Genomic DNA, 25,965 nt, shown 5'->3' with positions numbered 1-25,965 from the left:
TATTATATTGGATATTTGAAAATAGTGTGTAGTTGTCAACTTAAGGATTTAGGAAATTTTATATATGTTGATTGCAATTCAACTGAGTATAACTGTCCATATAGAGTAGCTATTTTCACAAAACTAGCAATAAAAAAGTTTTCCATATACTGCCCACTTGAATGAACACACTGCATATATAAAAAACGTTCTTTTTGTGACGAAGAAAACTTTTTCCTCTTTGGAAACAGTGTATGCTAGAGTGGATTTTAATTGTATTTCTAAAATGGTTCCCTAAAAAAGTACGCAAATGGAGACGCTTTAATTGGACAGATTCAATCATTGAATGCTATTAATTTTATGCGATAAAATGACAAGTCTTGTTAACTCATAATAAATCATAAATATTTTGTTATTTTTATTTCTATAACAACCAGTAATCTATTTGGTATAAACAAAATCTGCATAATTTTATGCGATTAAATTATGGGCTCGCAAAATCTTTTCTTTATATCAAGATTCAAGACGTAAGAGCCATCGAGTTGCTTTATTCTAATGTAAACCATACTTTTGGCATGCCTCTCAAAATGTAACTCACTGATAATAAACACACAAAATTACGCACATATTTCTTACCGTTAACTAGTAAAATTAGTAAATGTATGCTTTTTTTCCAGTGTTATCCCAGAAGCATTTGAAATAATCTCGACATCCGTATTTCGATTATTTAATGATCAGTTAACGTCTGATATAGTGACCATATTCCGGCTTGACCTTTTTTTGCAAAATTTTAGAGATCAGAACTTACTCATATTATTAGAAACGACATTTTTTAAAGTCACCTTTTTAGTGGGCCTAACTTAAAATTCGCAAATGATTAAGCATCAAAATGGCAATTTCGGAATCACCAATTAAGCCGTCTCGCTAGTCGCTAGGAAAATTAAGGAGCATTCAATTCAATCATTTAAATTGCCGCGTTTTATACCCAACCTTGAATGAATCTAAGGTTACGTCGGTAATACCAATGTAACATTAAATGTTGAAGATTCGACAGAGTTAATGATATATTACGTGTTGGCCGCTTTGGCGTTCCGTAGGACGGATAATTGAAATGTCCATACAGCTATTAATGGAGATTAATGTTCATATTTCGAACAATAATTCGCATAATTCATGCCAGACGATTATGACGATATTTCAGTGTGAAGTAAATAAATCTCAATTTGATCAGTAGCGGGTGTTATTAGAAAATGATGCGGTTTTCGCGAAACTGTACTATTTTTTCGAAAAACAAAAGATAGCGCCAACGGAATATTCATAGCCCTTTTGATTTTTCAGACACAGGGTATTTTTGAAGATTTTCATTTTGGGACACCCATCGGATCTCGGTTATTCCAATGCTTAGTAAAAAACTAAAAAGTAATTTTGTTTTGTTATTTTAGAGGAATAAACCAAAGAAGAAGGTATATTAACATAATGTTTAACTTATGAACATTTTTCTTATTTTTTTGAAATAACACTTACAAAAACAACTAAGATAATTTGATTTTATGTACTGTTTACAAATCATCGATAATATTGGTGGGTTATTCTAACTACAGTAATAAAAAAAAGCAAAAAATATTTCTTATTGTCATTACCAACCACCTTTTTTTTAAAAAAAGGTATCGATTCCCTGCTGCATAGTGTTCACTGATATTTTACATTATTCGGGTTGGAAGTTATCCCAGATTTGCTGAAGTGTTTGCCTTAGTTGGGAAATAGTGGGGGAAAAAGTTCCAAGTGCTTTTTTCATTTGGTGTCATAAAGTCTCATTTGGAGATAATTCCGATATATCCATTTCTGTAAACCACGACTTGACAGTTCAAACAGTATGGAATGCCTAGGTCATCCTGTTGAAATATGAATCCTCCTTCCGGTAATTGAAAAATATCAATGGACAGCAGCAATTGTTCTTCTAAAATAAATTTGTATTGTGCGGCAAAATCGTCCAAATCCTTGACGTGCAGCCCGAAACCAATACAGATGCAGGAAATTTAACTTTTTCAGTGGCGATATTCTTCCACTAGCATTTGACTCCGCGAATCGCCCACACAATCTTTGAATTTAGATTCGTCGTTCCAAACAACTGTCTCATTGATGTGGTAGCCAGGATTTATGCTTCCTGCCCATAAAAGAAGGAAGTGGCTTTTCCTTGGCTTAGAATAAAAATATGATATTCTTGCGCTCGATTGCTCATTGTTATTTAACTTACTTTGTAGAACCCATATCCCAGTGTCTTTTTTACAGCTGTCTCTTCGAAACAGCTTTGTGGTTTTGTTTGTAATGCTATTTTCTTTCTGGATATTTTCATTACTTTTGATGAGTGCGATAATAATCCTTTCTATGACATTGAGGTATGGTTAAATTTTTTTTTCAATATTGTGCCCAGCAACAATGGAATTTGGCATATCGTTCGATAACGCTTTTCCACGAACCATTTTTGCAACAAACCTACCTACTAGGCAATCATGTTATTATTATTAACTGATTTGTTTTTATTATACTAACTAAAATAATAACAAATATTGTTGTTTAGTGGCTGATAGTAAATAGCAACAAATTATCTTAGTTACTTTTGTTGGAGTTTTTTTAAATAAATAAAAATTAGTTCAGAGTGTTAATATATCACCTTGGTCCAATTGATTTGCGACTGGGCGTGTATAAAACCCCATGGATATTTTAATACATTTAAATATTAAAATATTGGTTCTTGTTAATGTATTTATTTTATTTAACGATCATGCTATATTGTAATTGGTTGAATTGCTCTTTTTAATCTGTTGTATTAATTATTATTGATTGTAATTAAAAGTGGACAGAATGGAGCCGCATTACACAGTGAAGAAGCTTTGAATAAAACACTGCTGTGGTTTCTCTGTCGGCATCATGTTTATGAGTTAGACTTAAAAAGTGTTGCCGAAGTTGTCTGGCCTGTGTCTTGTGGTCCAAGTCTTGCAATTTTCAATTGCTTCAAGCGAGAATGGTCGAAGATTGGTCCAAGTATGAAACTGGAATGGATAATCAAGATGTGAAGCAAATTTTGTGTGATAGAAAACAAGATATTTTGGAATTTATTCAATTTCAAATAGAGTTATACTAGAAAAAGTAAATATCATTTCAAGAGCTTCTGATTTTAGCTTACATATTTTTGGGAGAAATTCCACCTCAAGGTGTTTCTTTTTCATTTTATTCATTATATTATTCATGTATATATATATATATATATATATATATATATATATATATATATATATATATATATATATATTCTCACGTATTGATTCACGGATGGAAAAATGTGATGACACTATATTCCGGGATATCATCCGTTCGCTCGTTGAACTCCGACTGGAATCCTGCATCCGACTGGAATCCTGCAAATCTTGCATCCGACTGGAATCCTGCAGACGTTTCGCCAAAATCTCACTTGGCATCTTCAATGCTCGCGTTCCGAAAACACTTCGAACACTGTGTGGTTTCTCTGTCGGCATCATGTTTATGAGTTAGACTTAAAAAGTGTTGCCGAAGTTGTCTGGCCTGTGTCTTGTGGTCCAAGTCTTGCAATTTTCAATTGCTTCAAGCGAGAATGGTCGAAGATTGGTCCAAGTATGAAACTGGAATGGATAATCAAGATGTGAAGCAAATTTTGTGTGATAGAAAACAAGATATTTTGGAATTTATTCAATTTCAAATAGAGTTATACTAGAAAAAGTAAATATCATTTCAAGAGCTTCTGATTTTAGCTTACATATTTTTGGGAGAAATTCCACCTCAAGGTGTTTCTTTTTCATTTTATTCATTATATTATTCATGTATATATATATATATATATATATATATATATATATATATATATATATATATATATATATATATATATATATATATATATATATATTCTCACGTATTGATTCACGGATGGAAAAATGTGATGACACTGTGTTCGAAGTGTTTTCGGAACGCGAGCATTGAAGATGCCAAGTGAGATTTTGGCGAAACGTCTGCAGGATTCCAGTCGGATGCAAGATTTGCAGGATTCCAGTCGGATGCAGGATTCCAGTCGGAGTTCAACGAGCGAACGGATGATATCCCGGAATATAGTGTCATCATATATATATATATATATATATATATATATATATATATATATATATATATATATATATATATATATATATATATATATATATATATATATATATTCTCACGTATTGATTCACGGATGGAAAAATGTGATGACACTATATTCCGGGATATCATCCGTTCGCTCGTTGAACTCCGACTGGAATCCTGCATCCGACTGGAATCCTGCAAATCTTGCATCCGGCTGGAATCCTGCAGACGTTTCGCCAAAATCTCACTTGGCATCTTCAATGCTCGCGCTCCAGTGTTCGAAGTGTTTTCGGAGCGCGAGCATTGAAGATGCCAAGTGAGATTTTGGCGAAACGTCTGCAGGATTCCAGTCGGATGCAAGATTTGCAGGATTCCAGTCGGAGTTCAACGAGCGAACGGATGATATATATATATATATATATATATATATATATATATATATATATATATATATATATATATATATATATATATATATATATATATATATATATATTCACGGATGGAAAAATGTGATGACACTATATTCCGGGATATCATCCTTTCGCTTGTTGAACTCCGACTGGAATCCTGCAGACATTTCGCCAAACTCTCACTTGGCATCTTCATTGCTCGCGCTCCGAAAACCAGTGCTCGAAGTGTTTTCGGAGCGCGAGCATTGAAGATGCCAAGTGAGATTTTGGCGAAACGTCTGCAGGACTCCAGTCGGAGTTCAACAAGCGAAGGGATGATATCCCGGAATATAGTGTCATATCATTTATTTTTATAGTTGATGTTTACATTAAAGGTTGGTATAATGCACCAATCAGTATCTACGCTCCGTATCAGGATTTCATGTTTTTGAATAGTTTGACAGATTTTAAACACGTAGACGTAAAATTTTCTAATGCTGCATCAACAACATTTCTTCGTCATCTCTGGTATTTATCCAAAATTATGTGACATTATCATTTTTCGATGAAAAGATCCCATCAGCCATTAAGATAAAAATATCCTATCTGTAGTAAACAATATTTGAGCGCATAATTTTCTTTTCCTTATAATTAATTTTAAAATAATTAATGTGATGATCGCATCACTTTGTTTTATAAATTGAGTAACAATAGGTATATTATAATTACATCTTTTTTTTTAAGATGTAAACTCTCGAAAATTAGTATAAAATTTAAATAAAAATTTTCTACCACTTGCAGTTTTTTTTATGTTAGTTGAAGTTTTTCATATAATTCACCTCCACAAACTATTGTCTTTGGCAATACCAATGATTATTCATACATTCATGGAATTGTAGAACTTATACCATGAACATTGATTTCATTAAGTTTTACATAAAAAATGACATTTAATGTCAAAAAAGGAGGAATTAAAAAAAAATCTATAATTCTAAAACTAGAAAATATTAATAGCGTAGTACTATTTATATTCGTTAATGCATGGAAACTATTTATTTAGGTCCAAAATATAATAAAAAAAATTATGAGTCAGTTTTTTGCTTTAAAAAACTTTTTAGTAAGTGTTAATAAAAAAATGAAAACAAAAATCTTTAAGAAAATTGATTGAGAATTTAATTCTCTTCAAAACCATATCCAGGGTTATTTTTTATTTAATGTATTTCATTAATTATAAACAAAAAATATGCAAAAAAAAAATATATTTTTTTAAATTCTTATTTTTGAGATAATGGGCTGCAGTTTTGACATAATTTTTTTTCATTTCATTTTATATTCATCGAGTTTTGTTTTGTAACTTATGAATGCTTGGTTAAGCAAACAGCTATGCTGGGCTGCACCAAGTTAAAAATAAATGCGTTTCTATTCCATTCTATTAAAATCCATTAAGCCAATTTGCAGCTATCGACATTTATTTCTGGAGATGGATTACATGAAAGATAGAGTAAAGACCGTCAAACAAAAATATTTGTTAAAAATAAATGCGTTTCTATTCCATTCTATTAAAATCCATTAAGCCAATTTGGAGCTATCGACATTTATTTCTGGAGATGGATTACATGAAAGATAGAGTAAAGACCGTCAAACAAAAATATTTGTTAAAATTAAATGCGTTTCTATTCCATTCTATTAAAATCCATTAAGCCAATTTGGAGCTATCGACATTTATTTCTGGAGATGGAATACATGAAAGATAGAGTAAAGATCGTCAAACAAAAAGATTTGTATGTCCCTCAGTTTTCATGGACCATTTCAGAATCTCAAAAATAATTTACAGCATTTTCTCTTGCCTAATTTAAACCTGTTGAAATACACTTTTAAAGCTTAATCCACATTTTCGTTACATTGAGTATAACAAACTAACATGTAGGATTTCTTTAGTTTTTATATTTAATACACACAACATAGCTGGTTTTGGCCTCTTAATGAAAACTTTTAATACAAATTACAAAAAACACACACCGCAGAATTCTAAAGGAAACTCAAGAATTACTGAATGGGACAGCACTGTGTTACTTTGTTTTTAAAAGCTAAGTTAAGAAAAACGGTTATAAACTTTTTAAAACTTAAATATTAGGTTTAATACTAAAAACAGCCATAGATTAATATACATTATTGAGGTGCTTCTGACACACTCGATCTTATTATAGAAAAATATACAGTGTGACTCATTTCAAAGCATATAAGTTTGGCCTCTTACTCGAAAATAATTGAAGATAGAAAATCCGCTTTTTGTTTTTCTATTTTTTTCGAATAACGAAGATACGAGAGGTGTCCCAAAATACAAAGTTCACAGCCCGTATCTCAAAAATAAAAAGGATTATAAAAATTCTGTTCGCGGAATCTTTTGCTTCTCGAAAAACTAGCACAGGGTCACGAAAACCGCAACCCTTTGTCTTTGCTAATAAGCGACATTTGTGATTATATTTGATACTGTTAAATATAAGCATGAATTTGCCTTTTATTGGTTTATAAATATCATATGATTTGCAATACTGTGTTAAATCATACCCCCTGTATATACTTAACTGTGCCTTGAAGGTTAAACTTTACAAAAAATTTAACATTTTCAAAAAAACTGGAAAATCTTGAAGTTATAAACCACAATTTTTCCTATGATCGTCACAACTAAGAGGTAAATTTAATAATAATAATAATAATAATAATAATAATAATAATAATAATAATACGGGTTATTTACATAAATAGTTTAATAAAATAATATTAAAATTTTGTAAATAAAGGAAAAAAATTGACTGAACCAAGACCTACCTGTGTTGAGAGAAAAACACGAGATTCTATTTCCGTTTTTCCACGATATTCTCGAAGAAAATTCTATTCGTGTGGTATAATTGTTTTATGTCGAAAACTTATTATTTTTGAAGTAATTTTCTGCTACTAATATGTTACTTACGTATAAGAAATGAACAAAGATGGGGAAAACCTTTTTGCACAGTATTATGTGGGCCCAGGAAGGACAAAAATGTATACATTAATGTAACATAGTTTTGCACAAGATTCAACTTTCATTTTTATAATATGTTATCTTCAAAATATTATAGTATTACTATAACTAAAAAAAAAAGAAATATTTTCCTAATTTAAATAATTTATTCAATGTTTTTATCATTACTTTATTTAATGGTGTATATACCGGTTTTTATATAGTTATATTAATACATTTTCTTTTTTCTATTTATTTGTAATTTTACGTAAGGAAATTACACAAGCGCCGTTTTTTCATTTTGAAAAGCATATGCGTACGCCTACGAGTATAGCGTAATTACTTCACGTTTTTTTATACCATTTTTTGAACCTCCCATTAACGCAGTTGCAAAAAACCTTGTCGATCAATAAAGGTATTTTGTTGTTACTATTTTTATTAAATCGTTTGAGGTAAAACCCATTTCAAATGGAATCGATTTATACAAGAAGTTTTATAAACGACACTTTATTGACGAACTTTTTCAGGAACTAGGGGAGGAAATATTTAATAAACGAGTGTCTGAAGAAGAAATTTTTGCTTTTTATTGTGATTATGTTAATCAAAACCTACTTTGAATTACAACTACATACACTGGGGTGCAAAAAAGTTTCGAAGTATCTAAGGCAAGAACAGTAGCATACGTAGCGCCCTCTACAATTTGCCCCAAAAAATTATTGACGAGAATGTATTTCTCATGTCCAATAAGCCGGATTTGCCAAATTTTGTGCGAAAGCTAGATTAGATTCAGGAATTATTTTAAAAAATCAAAATTGAAATTGTAACTTGGTTAATGTCAACTTTTGGACCAAGGTAAGTCTCGTTAAATCTAATATCTTTACCTAGAAATCTAGTATTTATAGGACATAATGTATGGGAAAATCTTGCTTGCTTGCTTGGAAAAAACTTAATTTTAAATAATTAAACAATAGCCAAATTTGCCCAGATAGTTCCTGAAAGGCCTCAGACATTTTTTCTTGGCAAACAATTTTAGATGAAACATCAAAAATAAGATTTTGTACCAGAGTGCTAGAAACATGGTATAATAAGTTTTTTAAAATAGAATATAATACTTTATTCTAATTTTGTTTAAGTTTCTCTATACTTATCTCTTAACATCGTTGAAATAAAAAGAAATGTTCCTGATTTACAGGTGATATCTGTAAACAGAAAACAAACAGAGTACATAATCCATAGAGCATGCGCTGTACCAATCCCCTACTTTTCATGAGCAAAACAATGAAAAAAAGAAATTTACTTTTGAAATGAACAGCAAGTACCGGTACAGTTCTTACATTTTTACAATTTAATTTCTGTAAGTAATGAAAAGGGACATATCTAAATGAAACTCAGAGAATTAAAATTTTAATTTTTATTGAATATGGACACAAAACTAGAACTCAAGAGGAAATTTGTAACTTGGTTAACACAAAATATCCTGGCTCATAATATGATTCACAGTGAGTAAAATCAATCAAGATATTTTCATTAATTTCTCTTATTTCGTACCTCACTCAAAATTCTGAATCACCTACATTTTGTGGTTTGTCCCTATTCACCAAGGATTTTAAATATCCCCACACGAAAAAATCCAGTTGAGTTCTATCTGGGGATCTTACAGGCTTTTCTATTGGCCTTGTTGTACCAATCCACTATCCGGGAAATACCGTATTTAAAAATTCACTAACTTCTCGGACAAAATGGTTCAGAACACGATCCTGGTGAAATTAAATCTGCCTATCTAGCGTATCAGGCTGATTTTCATTTGAGAAATAAACTGCGAGAGTAGGAATTAATTCATTATGATTTTGATCGAGGAAATGAGGTCCAATAATTTTTGTTATTTGAAATCCCTACTCATATATTTATTTTTTGTGTATGTTGGTCGTAAATTTTGTTTACTTATCTTACTATTTAAACAAAACGTAGCCAGTCGTTAGTACTAGTTGTAGTCATTATTTGAGAGTTTCTTATGATGAAAAAATGGATTTAAGATGCACGTTTCCACCACACAACTATAATGTGCGGTCGTATTAAATTCGTGCAGCTCCGGTAGTGATGTAATCAGTACGGATGTTAATTTCCTTTTTTTAATACGCACTAACCTCATTAATTGAAGCTACTTCACACGATGGAGATTATCCTCAACTTCCAATAAATTATTTAGTCTTCTGTTCTCCTTAATTTCCGGACGACCTGGCCGCAAGGGATCTTCTGCATGCCCTGTTATTTATAAAAATCAAGGTATTTGATAGCTGTTTGGTTTCCTTCATATAAATTTTTCACTACCTATCTATGAAATCTCATGTCGCTCGAAAGAGTTATTTGAACGATCTCACCGTGATACTGTATATAAATTCAGAGTACTCGCTATGAAGGAGGGATCCTTAGATCCATCCATTCACGGGGTATCCAAGAAGAAATTTCAATAGCTACTCTTCAGCCTTAAGAAAACAAGCCTCGCTTCCACGGATAAAGGGACTTAAAGTTAGATGACGAAATTATAAGTAGGATTCGAGAACACATAAACTCTTTTAATACATCGATATCTAAAATTTTATTTTAAACACTATGTTTCTCCGTGTCCTATAAAATTTACAGGACTATATTCTGCAAGGATTTTAATATTTCATTTCGCTATTCGCTCACAGATACCTGTAATGCCTGTGGTGAATTTACGACGAAAAGTACATCTCTAGAAAGCGAAAGAAAAGGCAAATAATCACATTGACGTAGCATCATTGGATCGTGACATTCTCAGACTTCAGAACGAGAATAAGTTGCATAAAGTGAAAGCAGAGAAATAACGAAATCGGACACCGAGATTTTGTTTCGTTCAACTTACAATGGAATCAGGGCAAAAAGTTTCGATTGCCACAAGAAAGAAGTGAAGTCATCTGAACTTGCAGGGGAATTCTGCCAGGACTTGCTTAATAAGATGCCTTGCCGATTTCTGCTGAAAAATTCAAAGACTTGCAAGGTTATTGTAACACTTAGATTTTAGTAGTTTATCTAAACACTAAATTACTGTATTTTGTGTTGTTTTTTTCATTTTTACAGAAAACTGAAACTTGAACTGAAAAATCGATATTTTCTGAATAATGTAAAATTATTCAGGAAACAAGGAGCTGATTACCGCAATGAGTCCTTGTTTCCGTTGAAAATTTTGAATTTTCAGTGGTATATCCGAAAATAGCACATTATGCAAAATATTAAAACATTACATTACATTATGTACTTACAAATATCAAATCGAAAGTTAAATAGAATTATAATTTTTAATTAAATTTAATTAATTAAATTAATACTTAATTTCGATTTTCGATTCGACATTTTCACAATTTTTTGATCCACCCTATACATTTTCTGTTGACTGCAAAAAATGCGCATGAATGGTGGAGCATTTTCCTTGAAATCCAATTCGAATTTGTTCTACATTTTAGCTCTGCGCTTTTTATTTTTCTGTAAACTTTGGTTATTTATACCTTTATAAATCAACAGTACAATGCCCCAGTCACAGTTAAAAATATTAATAATATTGCAGGAAGTATAATGAACCATAGGAGTACTATAGTTATCCTGCAAATCCTAACCCAAGCAATACCTACCACAAGAAGACGAGATATAAACATGGTCATAACAATATCGTTAATATACAAGATGCAGAGAAATTAATTTTTAATTTTTAGCGAAAACTGTCCGACGGACTATAAGAAAATTTGGAGATGAAATCTGCTTATAAATAACTTCAAATGTTATACTTTTTTTAAGGAAATCGTTGCAACTGACTGTCGATGCACAAATAATATTTTGGTTAGCTACGTCGTCACTGCACTGGTTAAGTCGAGATCTTTTTTTTGTGAAAAATAAAATATATATCCAAAACAAAATATTAAGTTTTTAGTTACCAACTAGTGTCCTTCAGAAATTAGAAGACTTTTAAGTTTTAGTGAAACAACATCCTAAAAATGAAAATTTTATATTATTTATATATATTATTTATTTAAGTTTACGTACTTTGTAGAGCGGCTTAGTATTTTAAAGAAAGATAGACGAAAGCTGAAACTCTCTCACGACAGAGATTAACAGATTACGATACTGTCTATACCAAATTGTCCTGTATTTTTCAATTGCTGGTAATAATCTTTCAGATTTTTTTATCGACACACCCTGTACATAATCCAAAAAATGCACGAAATAAAAGTTATAGCCCTGTTATCTCCCACGTTTAGTGGTAGATGATTTTTAATAGGGTAAATGGTTTTCGAGAAATTACTTGTTTTCTGAAACAATGCAGTAGTAAATGATGTCATCGTGACATTGAGTGCAGTGTGTCTGATAGCAGAAAACCTTAAATGCAAAAACTGTAGCCCTCGATGCCGCCTAGAGACTGTATGAACCAAATAGACATATTTTCCACGGGTCTTGATTTACATCTAATAATTTTCTCTCAAAATGAACAATTTTTTAGATTGTTCCCCATATAATTGGAAAACCCTGTATATAATCCAAAAAAATGCTTGAAATAGAAGTCATAGTGCGCTTCACGGTGGAAGAATTTAGCTGATCGGCTAAATAGTTAATAATATATTTTTTTAATACTTCAGGACTTTTGACTCCTGCAACTTCTAAAGTTTAAATGTGGGTATGGACTTCTACGTCTCTGGCAAATCCGAAATCAACAGCTGCAAATTTAAGACACCTATTATACTTTTTAATATAGCGCAAAATGTCCAGAACACACTGTACAATATGTGAAAACTTCAAATACAAAAATTTTAACTGTCCATACTCTCGGTAAAGCTCTATAATACAAACTTGTAGCGAAACAAATTATGACGGTTTTCTATGTTTCCATTAGCTGCTTGTTATATTACAATTTGATGGAGGGCGTCCCCATGATTAAACGATAATAATCGTATCGAGCTACAGTTGGTAACGCCGGACAAGGAGATAGTTGTGGACCGGCATCTCAACCAATAGTTCTTATTTTTCTAGATCTTGTGTAATTTGAGATATTTTTCATATCGAGAGAATCTGTGGCCTGTTATATCGCCGTATTTTGTTAATACACTTTACTGGACGTTTGCCTGGTCTTTTGTTACCCTTTTGTTGTACCTGTTTCATTGTAAACCAACGCTGATTGCGAATTTTTTGTGCCGGCCAACCCATATACTCTCTCAAAAAGCGGATCGATCCAGTTTCGCTGCAAACTGACAACTGAAACATAGTTTGCTAGTTATTTCCGATTTGCAGTAAAAGAATTCATTTTTTAGATTTTTGCAAATTTCCGACGCACGTTTTACATTTGATCTGATTCTTAACGATTTTTAGATTTGGATCTCGTGCGTCTTTTCGTTCAAGAATTTGATGTCAGTAACCATTTTTGCGAAAAAAAATGTCTTTGGACCATAGCAAAGATGTATTTCATTTTTTTTTTAAATAGTTCTCGACGCTTTTGTCCCCCCAGTTTCAGTATATTTCGCTAGGGAACTAAGCGGAAAAAAAAGAAAATTGAGGAAAAAAGATGGACGGCACAGACATCTATTTCCTGGGCCAGTTAAAAGGACCCAAATTTCAGCATCTAAGCTCAAACCGTTCGAAAGTTATTCCCGTTTTTAGGGAGCATTGTCAAAGTGAAAATAGAGAACAAACAAAAAACAAGATTGCTTTTGAAAATCGTAGCTGGGCGGGGCAAGTTTGTAGCGTGCAACGCGAAGCAACTTTGTATTTCAAAAACAAGTCGCTTCTCGGTTCCTTGTAGTAGAGGGACACAATTTACGATACTGTTTAAACCAAGTTATCCCAGGTTTTATAGTTTTTCGCTAACATCAAATAATTTACCCACGAAAACGCCAATTGTCAAGATCTTTTTGATTTTTTGCCCACAATCGTTACATATAATTGAAAAAATGCCGAAAATAGAGGTTATAGCCCTGGATTCCCCACGTTTTCTAGTCAGTGAATTTTTTCAATAAAGTAAATTGTTTTCGAGCAAATATCTTTTTACTGAAACCATGCCGTACGTCGTAATAATGAATGACGTCATCGCGACTGAACTGAACGCGAGGAATAGAGATTTTTAGATGGATTTTTTCAAATATCTAGAGCAGCGTACGTGATAGACAAAAACAATAATTTCACGATCTTTCATTGTTTTGTCGATAACTGAAACACCTTGCATATAATCGAAAAAATGCGAGAAACAATAATTATAGCGCAGGATCTCCCACGTATCACGGTTCCAAATTTTTTTTGATCGGATGAATGGTGTTGGAAGTAAACATGATTTTCTAGAAGCCAAAATAACCACAAAAAAATCAAGAATTTTTAAAAAGTACATTGCGATATTGCATTAACGGTTTTCGATAAATGAGTCTTTTCTTAGACCCTTGCAAACACGATTTTTTGTTTTTTAAAAATACTTCCGACCCCTCAGCCCCCCCCCCCCCCCCCCCAGCCCAATTTCAATAGGTTCAGTTAGGGAACCAAGCTTCATATGTGTGTAAAATATTAATGTCCACAAATCAATCGAAAATCGAAAAAAAAAAATATTGACGCCCAAGTTTGGCCGCTGCCATTTTCACATATCTTATGCATCACGTGGACTGTTAAAATGGAGCAAAATTTTAAGCGTCTAGCTTATGCGATTCGGAATATTTTGTCAAATAATCCTGGAGCAGAGAAAGGAGATACGGAGAACGGAAAATGGACGGACAAAACGAAAACGTTTTTTCTTTTCGACTTCGATGCCATCTGTACCAACTGCTACGCTGTACGACGCACCTTTATCGAGATCATGTATCTAGTGAACAGCACGTATACTTTCGAAAAGAATCGATTCTAATTCTCTAAGACGCTCTAAGACGCACCGTTTCCGAGACATTTATTTCATCGATTTTTCGCAATAAGCTGAATCCCCCTTATATAAAACTATTCCGAAAACCTTTGAAAATGTGCTTACAATAGATACTGGTCTATGACTTAAAACATCGAACATTAATAAATATTAATTAAAAATTTATTTTTAGGTACACTGGTAGCCATTTCCGATGGCATGCATTATGGTTGGACGGCACCCGTAATCCCCATATTGCTCAACGAACAAACAAGGCCGTTTGAAACAACTCTACACGAATGCGAATGGCTCGAATCTGCGTTGATGATCGGGGCGTTCTGCGGTTTGCCGACAACTATCTACTTCGTCGACAGGATCGGGAGGAAGTACTCGATGCTGTTGGCGTCCGCCGTGACTTTCGTTGTGTGGATTGTGATCGGGGTGGCGAAAAATATGACGTACCTCTACGCGGCGAGATTCTTCGCTGGTATGGCTGGGGATATGGCGTTCGTAGCCGCTCCGATGTATATCGCGGAAATAGCTCATCCGAAGATTCGAGGGTTCTTGTCCAGCATCATCTACCTCATGATGCTGATAGGAATTTTGTTTGTTTACGCCATTGCACCGTTCGTGCCCTACTACGTACCCAGTATTGTCGGTGGCGCTCTAGCTTTAATCGAGCTAGTTACGTTTGCGTTCATGCCCGAATCTCCGTATTACTTGATCTTCAGAAATCTAAACGACGAAGCGAGAGCGTCGCTAGGCAAGCTGAGAAAGTACGACAGATCTGACGAAGTAGAAAAAGAATTCGAGGACATATGTCAAGCGGTGAGGAGGCAGAAAACGGAGAAGGGTAGGCCCCAGGATTTGATACTAATTCCGAGTAACAGGAAAGCGATACTTATAATGACTGTGCTGAACGGATCGCAGCATCTGAGCAGCATCAGCGTCCTGCTGATGAACTTGCATTTAATTCTCAACGAAGCGGGTTCGGTGTACATCGAAACCTCTTACGCCGCTATAATTTTTGCCGCCCTGATGTTCATCGCTGCGACAACGGCGTCGATGATTCTAGATCGATGCGGAAGGAAAGTTTTGCTGACCATATCGGCCCTTCTGACCGGCACCTCCCTGTTGGTCATCGCAATTTATTTCAACCTGATGGCAGCGGGACACGATGTGAAATCGATCAGTTGGTTGCCGATCGTTTCGGTTATGTGCTACGCGGCCGTTTTCAAATTTGGTTTAGGTATTGTACCTATAGTAGTCACTGCTGAAATATTTCCGACGAAGATGAAAGCGATAGGAATGACCCTAGCGGATTCGATGTACGTCCTGTTCGCTATCATTTCGTTGGAACTGTACGCGTGGTTACACGACGCCTACGGAAACCACGTACCCTTCTATTTGTTTTCCGCCTGTTGCTATTTGACAGCCCTGTTTACCATATTCGTGATACCCGAGACTAAGGGCAAGACTTTGGAGGAAATACAGATGTTGCTCAAAGGCCACGACAAAGAAGTGAGCGTTCATCTTCCCAAGTACGCGGGGGAAATTTATGGTTGAATTAATTAAACGACAGACGAGGTGGGACACCGAAAATGTTGAATAATTTTGGTTAACTGTAACATTTTTTTGTAGATTTCTAATTTTTAATCAGTGATGTAAAGTGTCATCCTTGGTCTATGCGTTAATGGTGTCGGATTATATTTTAAAAAATTTTCCAGTTGGAAAAAATGCTGAATAAGCTGGTATTTTGCACACAGCCCAGATTTAGCAAAAGTGTTTCAGAAATCTGTCACTAGAGGGCACTTTACCTAGAACATTTTGCAAAGATATTGCAAAATAGAGGAGATTGCAGAATCACAAATCCTCAAAACTCTTGTTATAAGTCGATAAGTGTTATCGTTTAGGCACAAATCGACTTCTTTATTCTCTGCCCGAATACCCCACATTTCTAATTTACACAAAGGTGATACAGGATATCGTGATATGCATTTCTGTTACGGAAAAACAAGCAGGCGACGTGCACTAAATATTTCAAAACAGAATGCTACAAATTAAAAAAAATGAAAAAATGGCATAAGTCTATAATATGTTTAATTTCAGCAACAATACATTTAACATTTTCGGAAACAAAAAATTATTAATAATAATCGGAATTAAACAGTATACAACGATAATTGCAATTAATTTTCAAAATGCCCACCGTTCATTTCTAAAAATTTTCCTATTTCAAATGATTTCCCACCGTTTATTATTTTTTGTCGGAGATCACTGATATCTGTTGTAGCTGTTTCGTACACTAAAGACTGTAAGTGCCCTCAAAAAAAGAAATCCATCAGATTTAAGGTCTGATGACCGAGGCGGCCTAGCTAGAGATCCGCCCCGACCTATTCATCGATGCTAAAATACCTGATTTAAATATCTTCGTACAGCGAATGTAAAATGTTTTGTCTCCACTGCAAGAGTACCTCTTCCAGCAAAGGTGGTAGTTCCTCTTGGAGAAATTGCAAATACATTTCCCCATTAGGCGACCCTTTAAAGAAATGAGGTCCTAGAAGTTTATTTCCTATAATCCCTGCCTATACATTTACAGAAAACTTCAATTTCTAGTCTAGTCCGTGAATAAAATGATATTTAAAAATTACGAGTAATTTAAAATTTTTATTAAAAATTGATGACATAAAATTACTCTCAATTGCTTATCAACCTCAAACCGTGCTTGAACCCTTTGAACATGAAAGGGCCGAACATCATTTTCATACAAAACTTCCTAAACTGTGGATCAAGCAATTTTTTCCTGAGCAGCAAGTTTTCTTGAACTCATTGATGGGTCAGCCTCCACATTTTGAAGTATTCTTCCTTTTCTTGCAGCGGTTCTTTTGTACCTTAGTCTCCCTTTATTCATATTATCAGGTTTGAATGATCCTCTTTTGGAATTCATCTATGTATGTTGATGAATCTTTTACAGGGGAAACATTTGTATTGGGATAAGCCTAGATATAAAGCCGTCATGCTTGATGTAAATTTCCATTTGCTCTTCTGTAGCAAAAATGCATATCGCCATAAACAGTATTTCAATATTTCTGATGGGTCATCACAGTAGCAGTAAAACAAGAGTAATAATTTTTGAAGATTTGTGATTTTGCTTAAGGCAATTTGTTCTATTTTGCAATATCAGTCCAAATAAATAAAATACAGGGAAAATTTAAAAAATATTCTAGGTAAAGTGCCCTCCGGTGACAGATTTCTGAAACATTTTTATTTGTATCGACAACTTTTGCAAAATGAGGCTTGTGTATAAAATACCAACTTATTCCGTTCAGAATTAAGCATACTGAATTTTGACAAGCTCGGACTCGGAAAATATTACGATTTCGAATTTTCGTTACATGATTTACTACCATTATTTTACCACAATGAATATTTTCTCCAAGTTTCCGAACTCAATTTCCGAACACCCTGCATACCAACACCAACGGTGCGTAAAAAGAGGCGGCGAAAATTTGGAAAAATATATATTTGAAATATTTGTTCTATATACAGATTGATTTTCTTTTTCTTCAAGTGCCTATTCGGTTAGCGTGTTGACCAATTTCAATGGTTTTTTAAACAAAAAAATCTTCTTCTGAGAAGTTCCTGTTTTCCTGGGATTTTTCCTTGTACTGTTTGCATCTTTTCTCGTTTCGCATTATGTGACCTAAGTATTCGAACTTGTCTATTTTCATTGTAATTAACTTATTTCCTTTTAGCATCCTACAAATTACTTCTTCAGTTTTCACACAGTCTACCTAATTCTAATATCATTCAAAAGATGCATTGTTTCATCGCTAAAGAATTTCAGTGTCTATTTGCCGTTAGGAGGATTGCGATCTTTACTTTATCTACTACGATGTTACTCTGATTATCTACTATTCTGTTCGTTGCTCTCGCTATATAAATTCTAATAGCTCCTTGTAATTTTTTGTGAACAGTATTCTTCTAATTTATTCGTTTTGGCATTTTAAATTTTCTTCTTCCTATTTGCCTGTGGGCTTTTAGATAGTCAATTAGTCGCATTTAGCCTAAAAATAACTAACACCGCTTGGCATTTCTCTCCACCAGAGTTTGTGACTGACGTTCTCTTCGGAAAAACTTCAACTCCATCCAGCTTCAGATGTGCTAAATAGGATTTATATCTTGGGTTCTAGAAGGCCGTTTAGTAGGACTCAAATTTTGAGGCTAGAGGAGGGCCAAGGCCTTACTAATAAAGTAATATTACTTAATGTAAGCACTTTGAAAAAATGAAAAAAGTTTAAAAAATTAGGGAAACTTTATTTTTGTATTAAACGCCACTGAAAGTCAAACTTAAACTGTATGGTGAATAAAATCATTGCATTTATCCGACGTGATATCAAACAGTAAATCATATCTCAATTTTTAAAAATCTTTTTTTAAAATTTCATAAGTCCTTTATTCCACGCCGCTGGTATTGCGCATTTTATTTACAAGTTTACAACGTCATAAACAACAATGCCTGACTCCTCATATTATCCAAGCAAGAATTTAAAATAATAATTTGACGCCACTGGCGCATTGCAAGAAAATCCAAAATCGGCACGGTTATAGCCAACCAAAATTAAGCGACTTTATTGTAGTCCCATTTCATCTGAAGTTAAGTTTAGTTTCAAAACGTTTTTGGCGTACAAGTTATTCTGAGAAAGCAAAACTTTAATGTTTAACGTGTGTGCTAAGTATCCGATATATTGGTCTAGCTTATTACTTGATGACTATTGTTCAATTTGACTAAACAGTTGAACGAACTCCAGTGAACTATGCTAAATTTTTAAAATGGCTTACGATAAAAAATATAGGAACTAATCCTCTAACACGATAGTACGTTCTATTGGTTTAAAAAAAAACAATTTTCTGACTTTTCCTTCTGGTGCTGTCTTCTTTTGAAGGTTTGCGATCATTTTGGCTATCTGTATTTTGGAGACCGCCGCGCGACATAAGGATCTGGTATTCTTTCCATACCACCATCTCAAGTTCTTAAGCCACGATATACATCTCAGTCCTGATGCTCGTCACCATTTAATTTTTCCTGTATGATTAGTTGAGCAAGTCTCATAACATGTCTGAAGTATTCGATGATAAACCCACATTTCAAAGGCTTCCATCCTTTTGCAATGCCATGCCTCTAATCCATAAAGCACGATCGGAAATATCACAAGGTGTAGTCTTAAACTTAGATTCAATTTTATATTTGTAAGAAGCGGTTTTATTTTGATAAATGCAATCTGGCTCTTTAAATGCGGATCCGTATTTCCTGTCCAATGTCCTATTGCTCAATAATCATATATTATCCGCATAGTGATTACTTTTCTTCTTTGACGGCATCAAATCTTAATAACTTTATTCAGACCTAAAAAACTGGTGGTAAATTAAAAATAAACTCTGGGTTTCACTGAGTTCTAGAAAAATCTTATTACAAAGTTACCAAACTTTATTACAACTTTACGTAACTTGTGACTTTTGAAAACGCGTTGGTCATGCGTTTTAAGGGCCACACACCGTAGAACGTGCTAAAGAGAAATCTGTGAAAGCAGACCTCAAGACATCTTCAAATTTCAGCTTGGCGATTTTGCATTAGACAATGAAGCAATAAGTTTGTAAATTTCATGTACCGGTTTAAGGCATTTGATATTTTGCAAGCAAAGCTAATTTATAATGTTATTTATGACTTTCAAAAACTGTAAAACAAGCATTTTAAGTCAATGCTTTTATATTAATAATAATAATAATAATAATAATAATAATAATTCTCAAACAATAAGCTAAACCCATCCATGACAATATTTTCTTGAAACGTAATTTATGGTACTCTCTAAGTGTTTATCAAACGAATCAGTATTAAATCTGCCTAACGTGCCTATTATTTTGTCATTAACTTCAAAGTCTGTGATAAATTTAGAAATTGACTTGAATAAATTATCTATGAATTAACGAGTTTCTTTTCCAGACCTGAATCATGAACGCAGCAAGTTGTGTTAATACACTCAATGTGATTACATGTTTACCGGCTTTTAGCCCACAAAATCAATTTTGTGAATTACTTTAAGTCGACTGAATTCGATTGATATGTAAATATGTGGAATAGAAACGGGAATGAAAAAAATCAGGGATATTGGAAAGCATAAAAGATATATAAATAAATAGTTAAATTATAAAAATGTTTCAAAACTAAAAAGTTATTAAAGTAATGTTGAAAACACAAACAAACTCCCAACACTTCCGTTAAAAAACTACGCCATTTATTAAATAGCATTTTTTATTACGAATACAACGATGTACGACCCAATATGATTATACTAAATTGTCAATCTATTGGCTTAGTAGGCCCTAATATGGTGATTAAAAAAATAAACATTAAATGATAATTAAATAAGGACATCATGTTACATGCGCAAAATGCTTAAAAACAAATAATTTACAACAAAAAAAATTAAATTATAAAAGACATTCAAGCAAGTCACCATTGTTTTTTAAACACAGATAACACCTTGTTTGTATCTGTCGAATTTCAAACGTTTCTTTATGAACTGTAATGTTTTAAAAGGGTTCAAGAACTAATCTTCTCAGTCGGCTCTCAGTGTCCAAAACTGCCTGGTAATGGTATATTATGCAACAAGTGTTGTTATAGGCTAGATTAACCCCAAATCAGAAAAATGCTTTTAGTTAAATACCTAAGATTAATCCACAGTATTTATTAACATAATTTCAAAGTGATTCCGGGACAAGGTTAAGCAATTAGTACCTAAAATTTCCATCTAAGCGTAGTTAATGTTAAATATTTTAGCAATTTGAATTGAAACAATCAATGTCGCCAGTGAAATTGAGCAAAACCATTATTATTTATTGGGATGAACACCCAAATGAATTTAAGGTAAAACGCCGCAAAAATTGTAAATAGTAACCGATAAATATTCCTAAAACTGATTTTATAGACATACTTTTTGTTTTTTTAGTGTTTCACTGCCGCATGCTCCATTTGTGCGTAGAAGGACGGGAAGTAAGGACGAGACGAGGTGAAACACAAAGGACTTGAAACTAACTTCTATCTTTTTGAGATCTGTGTATGTGCCTATTATTTGTCACCATAGTTTCGTCCGATCAAATAATCTTATGGGGAAAGTTTAGCATCTTTCTGACATTTCCTAGTATATCATCCGCAAAATGTCCTTCGAATTTCTTTATCATCAGATCTGAGCGCTTGACTAATTCTAAATTTGTAAGGGCGAAATTTATGTTTTCTTCATATAAAATGAGCAGTAGATTTCTCTATTCCAGTTGTACTTTCTATTCCTTTAACAGATTTACTTCTTCTTCATTGCAGAATTTATATCTGTACAAAACTGGTTCCATAGATACACAATGCTGCTAAAAAAGTTTGTATGTGTTTGTCTTCTCTCTGGATAATTATTACAATGCTATTTTTTATACTATTCTAACGGCATTGAATCTGGACGTATGTACGAGTAATACGTCCAGATTCAATGCTGTTAGAATAGCATAAAAAATAGCATTTTAGCATGTAGAACTTTCGTCCGATGAAAGAACATTATATTATGTAAAGAAAAAAAGAACCTGGACCAATACGAAAACATTTTAAATTTAATTAAAATCCTTTTGTGTGGTTTAAATAATATTTTATCGTGCATTGCTGTATTCGTAATAAAAAATGATATTTAATACATCATGATGATGATGATTTTGCTGAAACGAAACGTTCTACTTAAAATCTATCAACTCCATCACATAGAGTTTGAAAAGTAGTAACGTATTATTAAACAGAATATCCGCTATCATTATTTTTATCTTGGAAAAAGCTAAAAAATGATTTTTGTATAACTCGCCTTGCACTTATCATTTTGATAAAATTTAAGAATATTTACAAGAAACAGAAATAATCACACATTGCATTTTTTGCGGCGCTTTGAAATATCCCTAATAGAAAAAATAGAGGGGGTTATGGGCAAGATTGTAAGCAACACAGGCTATCCTTATCCTAATTTTGCTCCTATTATGAACACTTTAATATTACGAATGGGTTATCGGTAATTATAAATAAATAAATAAATTCACAGTGACAGTAATTTGCGCAGAAACAAAATAGAAACATAGAAAGAGAAAATGTGAGCAACTAGTTGATTAATTTTTTTTCCATTGCCGTCTGTAAAGTACCTAATTACCCGCCGATTGAGCGTGCGGGAAGCGTCACTTTACAACGTCAGTTTCGTTTCCTATGAAGCCACTTCGGACATTTCCGGGATGTTACCGCACGGATGTGTTAGCAATTGAATGTTTTTTTTTTGACGTTTGTCAATTCTGACGGTCATGTCAGTGAATATATTCGTATTGTTTTGCGAAAACGTACCCAAAAACTGACGGTCGTAGAAAAAATGCAGTATGCAAAACGTTCGGGAAACTTTTTAACTCACTCGTTTATTAAAAACTCGTGACTCAAATGCCGTTTACCGCACTTGTTTCATAATATATTATTTTCTACTCCTGTCCGTAAAATACCTAATTACACACCGATCTAACGTACGGGAAGCGTCACTGTACGACGTCAGTTTCGTTTCCCACGAATCCGAACCACTTCGGACATTTTCGGGATTTTACCGCCCGGGCTTGGGAGGCAATCGGATGTTTTCGCAGATATTTCCCACGCTTTGAATTTTGACGTTTGTCAATTCTGACGGTCATGTCAGTGAATGTATTCGTGTTGTTTTGCGAAAATGTACCCAAAAACTAACGGTCGCAGAAAAAATATAGTATGCAACACGTTCAGCAAGCTTTTTAATTCACTCGTTTATTAAACACTCGCTCCGCGCGTGTCAAATAAACTCGTGAGTCAAATGCCATTTACCATCTTTGGTGTATAATATACTATTAATTCATTAATCATAGTTCCGCAAGAAGAAAACCGAAACAGCTGCTGCCACTTGTTAAAAATTTTTATATTCATGTTACTGGCGAAGGTGCTAGGAAAATACCTACGTTAACTAAAGTCGCCCATAATTTTGTACCCAATGGCAGATGCTTCTTCAGTTTCCTACGAATTTTAAACTGATTATTTTTTGATAATTCAAGCCGCACAATAGCAGCTTATTAGTTTAAAAGTTAAAGAAAAAAGCATAATCTTTAAGCTTTATGAGTATCTCAGAGATAAATTATAAACAAGCAAACGAATATTAAAAAAAATAAAAAGTAAAGGAATATTGTGGTTTTTTTTTTTATACCAGAAAATGGTAATTCGTGTATTTTCTTTCTGGGAAACTATTCTCTGCACTTGTTAGGTAATGTCTGTCAAAACAATATTTTATCTTAGCCATTGTCATAAAATGAACCATAAAAACTTAATGTTATCAAAAGTAGAGTATTTAGTTTTGATACTGTCTTCAAAATTTTTGATATTTGATTTGTGACATTCTGAATATATGAAAGTTTTACATTGTCATACAGGGGTCATTTGCGGAGTTACCTTGAGTCAGTGGTTTTGGTGAAGTTCATTTTTTAATTGACAGTGTGATGTCTTGATAACGGAAATTGTTTGAGAAAAGAACTTAGGTGATATGTGTTAATTCCGGATTAAGACAGAGATATTGCTCTGAAAACTACAGAATTGATCACGAAGGATTTTTGGGCTAGAGGGTGATGTGATAATGCATTTAGATATCGAACCGTATGAGCCGGTATTATATAAATGGAATGCCACAAGGTTAGATCTAGGGAGGATAATTCCATTGTGAAATTAATGTTTGTGTGTATGGAGCTTAGATAATTGAAAAGTGTTTGAAGATATTCCTACCGAGGGGTCGCATAATGAAAATAGCATCTACCTATCGTCAGCATCATATGAAAATTTAAGTTTTACAGAAAGTGAAAAAAATATTTTTTACTTTAAAGTAATTTAACAATAGTAGTTTTCAATTTTATTGTTTGTGTAGAACAAATATTGACAAATATTATAGAAAAGTCATTTTTTAATTAAGTTGCGATAAGATGTTGGACCATCATCAATCACATGAGAAAATGTTAAATTTGTGCACTTACCCAAATTTAATTAACGAAAAAAGGTCATTATAAAATTTAAAAAAAATGAACGATTTTTTCATTGGATCTTTTAAAGAAACAAAAATATGGGACATATTATTAAAGGAGGACATTATTGAAAATGAACGCCTAATCATGTTGAAGATTATCATAAAAATATGGTAATCTGGCTCTAGTGTACTTTTAAGGGATTAGAGCTGTTCCATTTTAAAGATTGTTTTTCTTTTGGCTTCAACGATTTTTTTCAGTGTTTGTTGTTTGCTGACGTTTTTCTTATCGTTTTGTTGGCTTGTTTCGAGCTTATCTGAATATGATTTGCATTCTGCTCTCTACCTGCTCCTATGCTGTTTAGTTGATTTATTTCCTATTTTTTAAAAATATATAAACGAAATTAACTATATTCGTTAGGGGTCAGTAATATCATAAAAAGGGGATAAGATACAGTTTCTGCTTTTGGGAAATCCCGAAAAGCTAGAATATCTCTTTCAATGCTCTCTCGTCAATAGCTGTATGGTGATTATTAGAAATTAATGTTTTGAATTGTTTATTTAAATAAAAGGAGAATGGCAGAGGATTTTTTAAAATTAGAATTTCGATCTGATCATAACTTTATTCCAACTTAATTGACTACTAGGAAAACTTGAAGCTAAAGTCTTACTCAATTAAAAATTACAGCAATCCTTAGACTATAATTACTTAAACACTTAATTACATTCATGTACAATTCATGTACACTAATAGCACTGTACTTTGGTATTACACTGACACTTAAAGTAACTCGTAGGGGTTGGTTCTCTTGAGTCTCCTCAGTAGCATCGTGTGGTCAAAATGCTGTACGGCTTTAACAGGGTATAACTAGGTATAGGATTGGGTCCCGTACACTGCCTTGTAGAACTCCTTGTTTAATTCCTTTTATTCCGGAATAGGCATCATCTTGTTTAATTCTAAAAGCTCTGTCTGTAACGAACGATGCCAGTAATTGCGTGTATTTTTCTTTCTTCCAAGGCTTTGTCGATGGTTTCTGTTATTCTGCGGACTTGAGTGATTCTTTTTAAAGCCAAACTGACGGAATTATCATGGGTTTCCGCCTTTTAGGAAGTAATTTTTTAAACAGTTTTGAAACTATAGGCAGGAAAGATATTTTCTGGTATTGGCATGGCATTGGCATTCCATGATTATTAAGCTATTTGACATTAATATTTTTAGGAATAGCTCCTTTGATCTATAATCTATTCTAGTAATACGCTCATTCTCTTTCGTTAGCCTCTCCATTTATTGAAAAGTTTCTTCTATAGAAGGGCTTGGTTGTGTCTTGTTATTAACTTCACTTTGATTCTCACTAGAAATGGGTTGGCTATTTCTTGTTCTTCTGTCGACCTTGGCTTCGGACCTTTTATTCTTTGTGGCAAAATAGACTTCATATTGTCCTCGTCTTTCATCATCTAGGTTTCTTTTGCTAT

The 25,965-nt window shown here is 33.2% G+C and overlaps 1 protein-coding gene across 1 annotated transcript in view; it reads left to right on the top strand.

Annotated features, from left to right (window-relative positions):
* The window catches only part of LOC132703604 (facilitated trehalose transporter Tret1-like), a 29,928-nt gene extending 9,536 nt beyond the window's left edge, over positions 1–20,392 (top strand). The window contains exon 2 of the mRNA XM_060672958.1: positions 14,598–20,392. Within this exon, the coding sequence (XP_060528941.1) occupies positions 14,598–15,970 (1,373 nt within the window). The 3' untranslated portion in view covers positions 15,971–20,392. The remainder of the gene's footprint in view (positions 1–14,597) is intronic.
* The last annotated feature ends 5,573 nt before the right edge of the window (positions 20,393–25,965 follow it).

Source organism: Cylas formicarius, unplaced genomic scaffold (assembly GCF_029955315.1).
Source record: "Cylas formicarius isolate icCylForm1 unplaced genomic scaffold, icCylForm1.1 PGA_scaffold_6__28_contigs__length_40554024, whole genome shotgun sequence".
In the NCBI taxonomy this organism is placed as follows: domain Eukaryota; kingdom Metazoa; phylum Arthropoda; class Insecta; order Coleoptera; family Brentidae; genus Cylas; species Cylas formicarius.
This window is presented reverse-complemented; position numbering and strand designations above follow the sequence as displayed.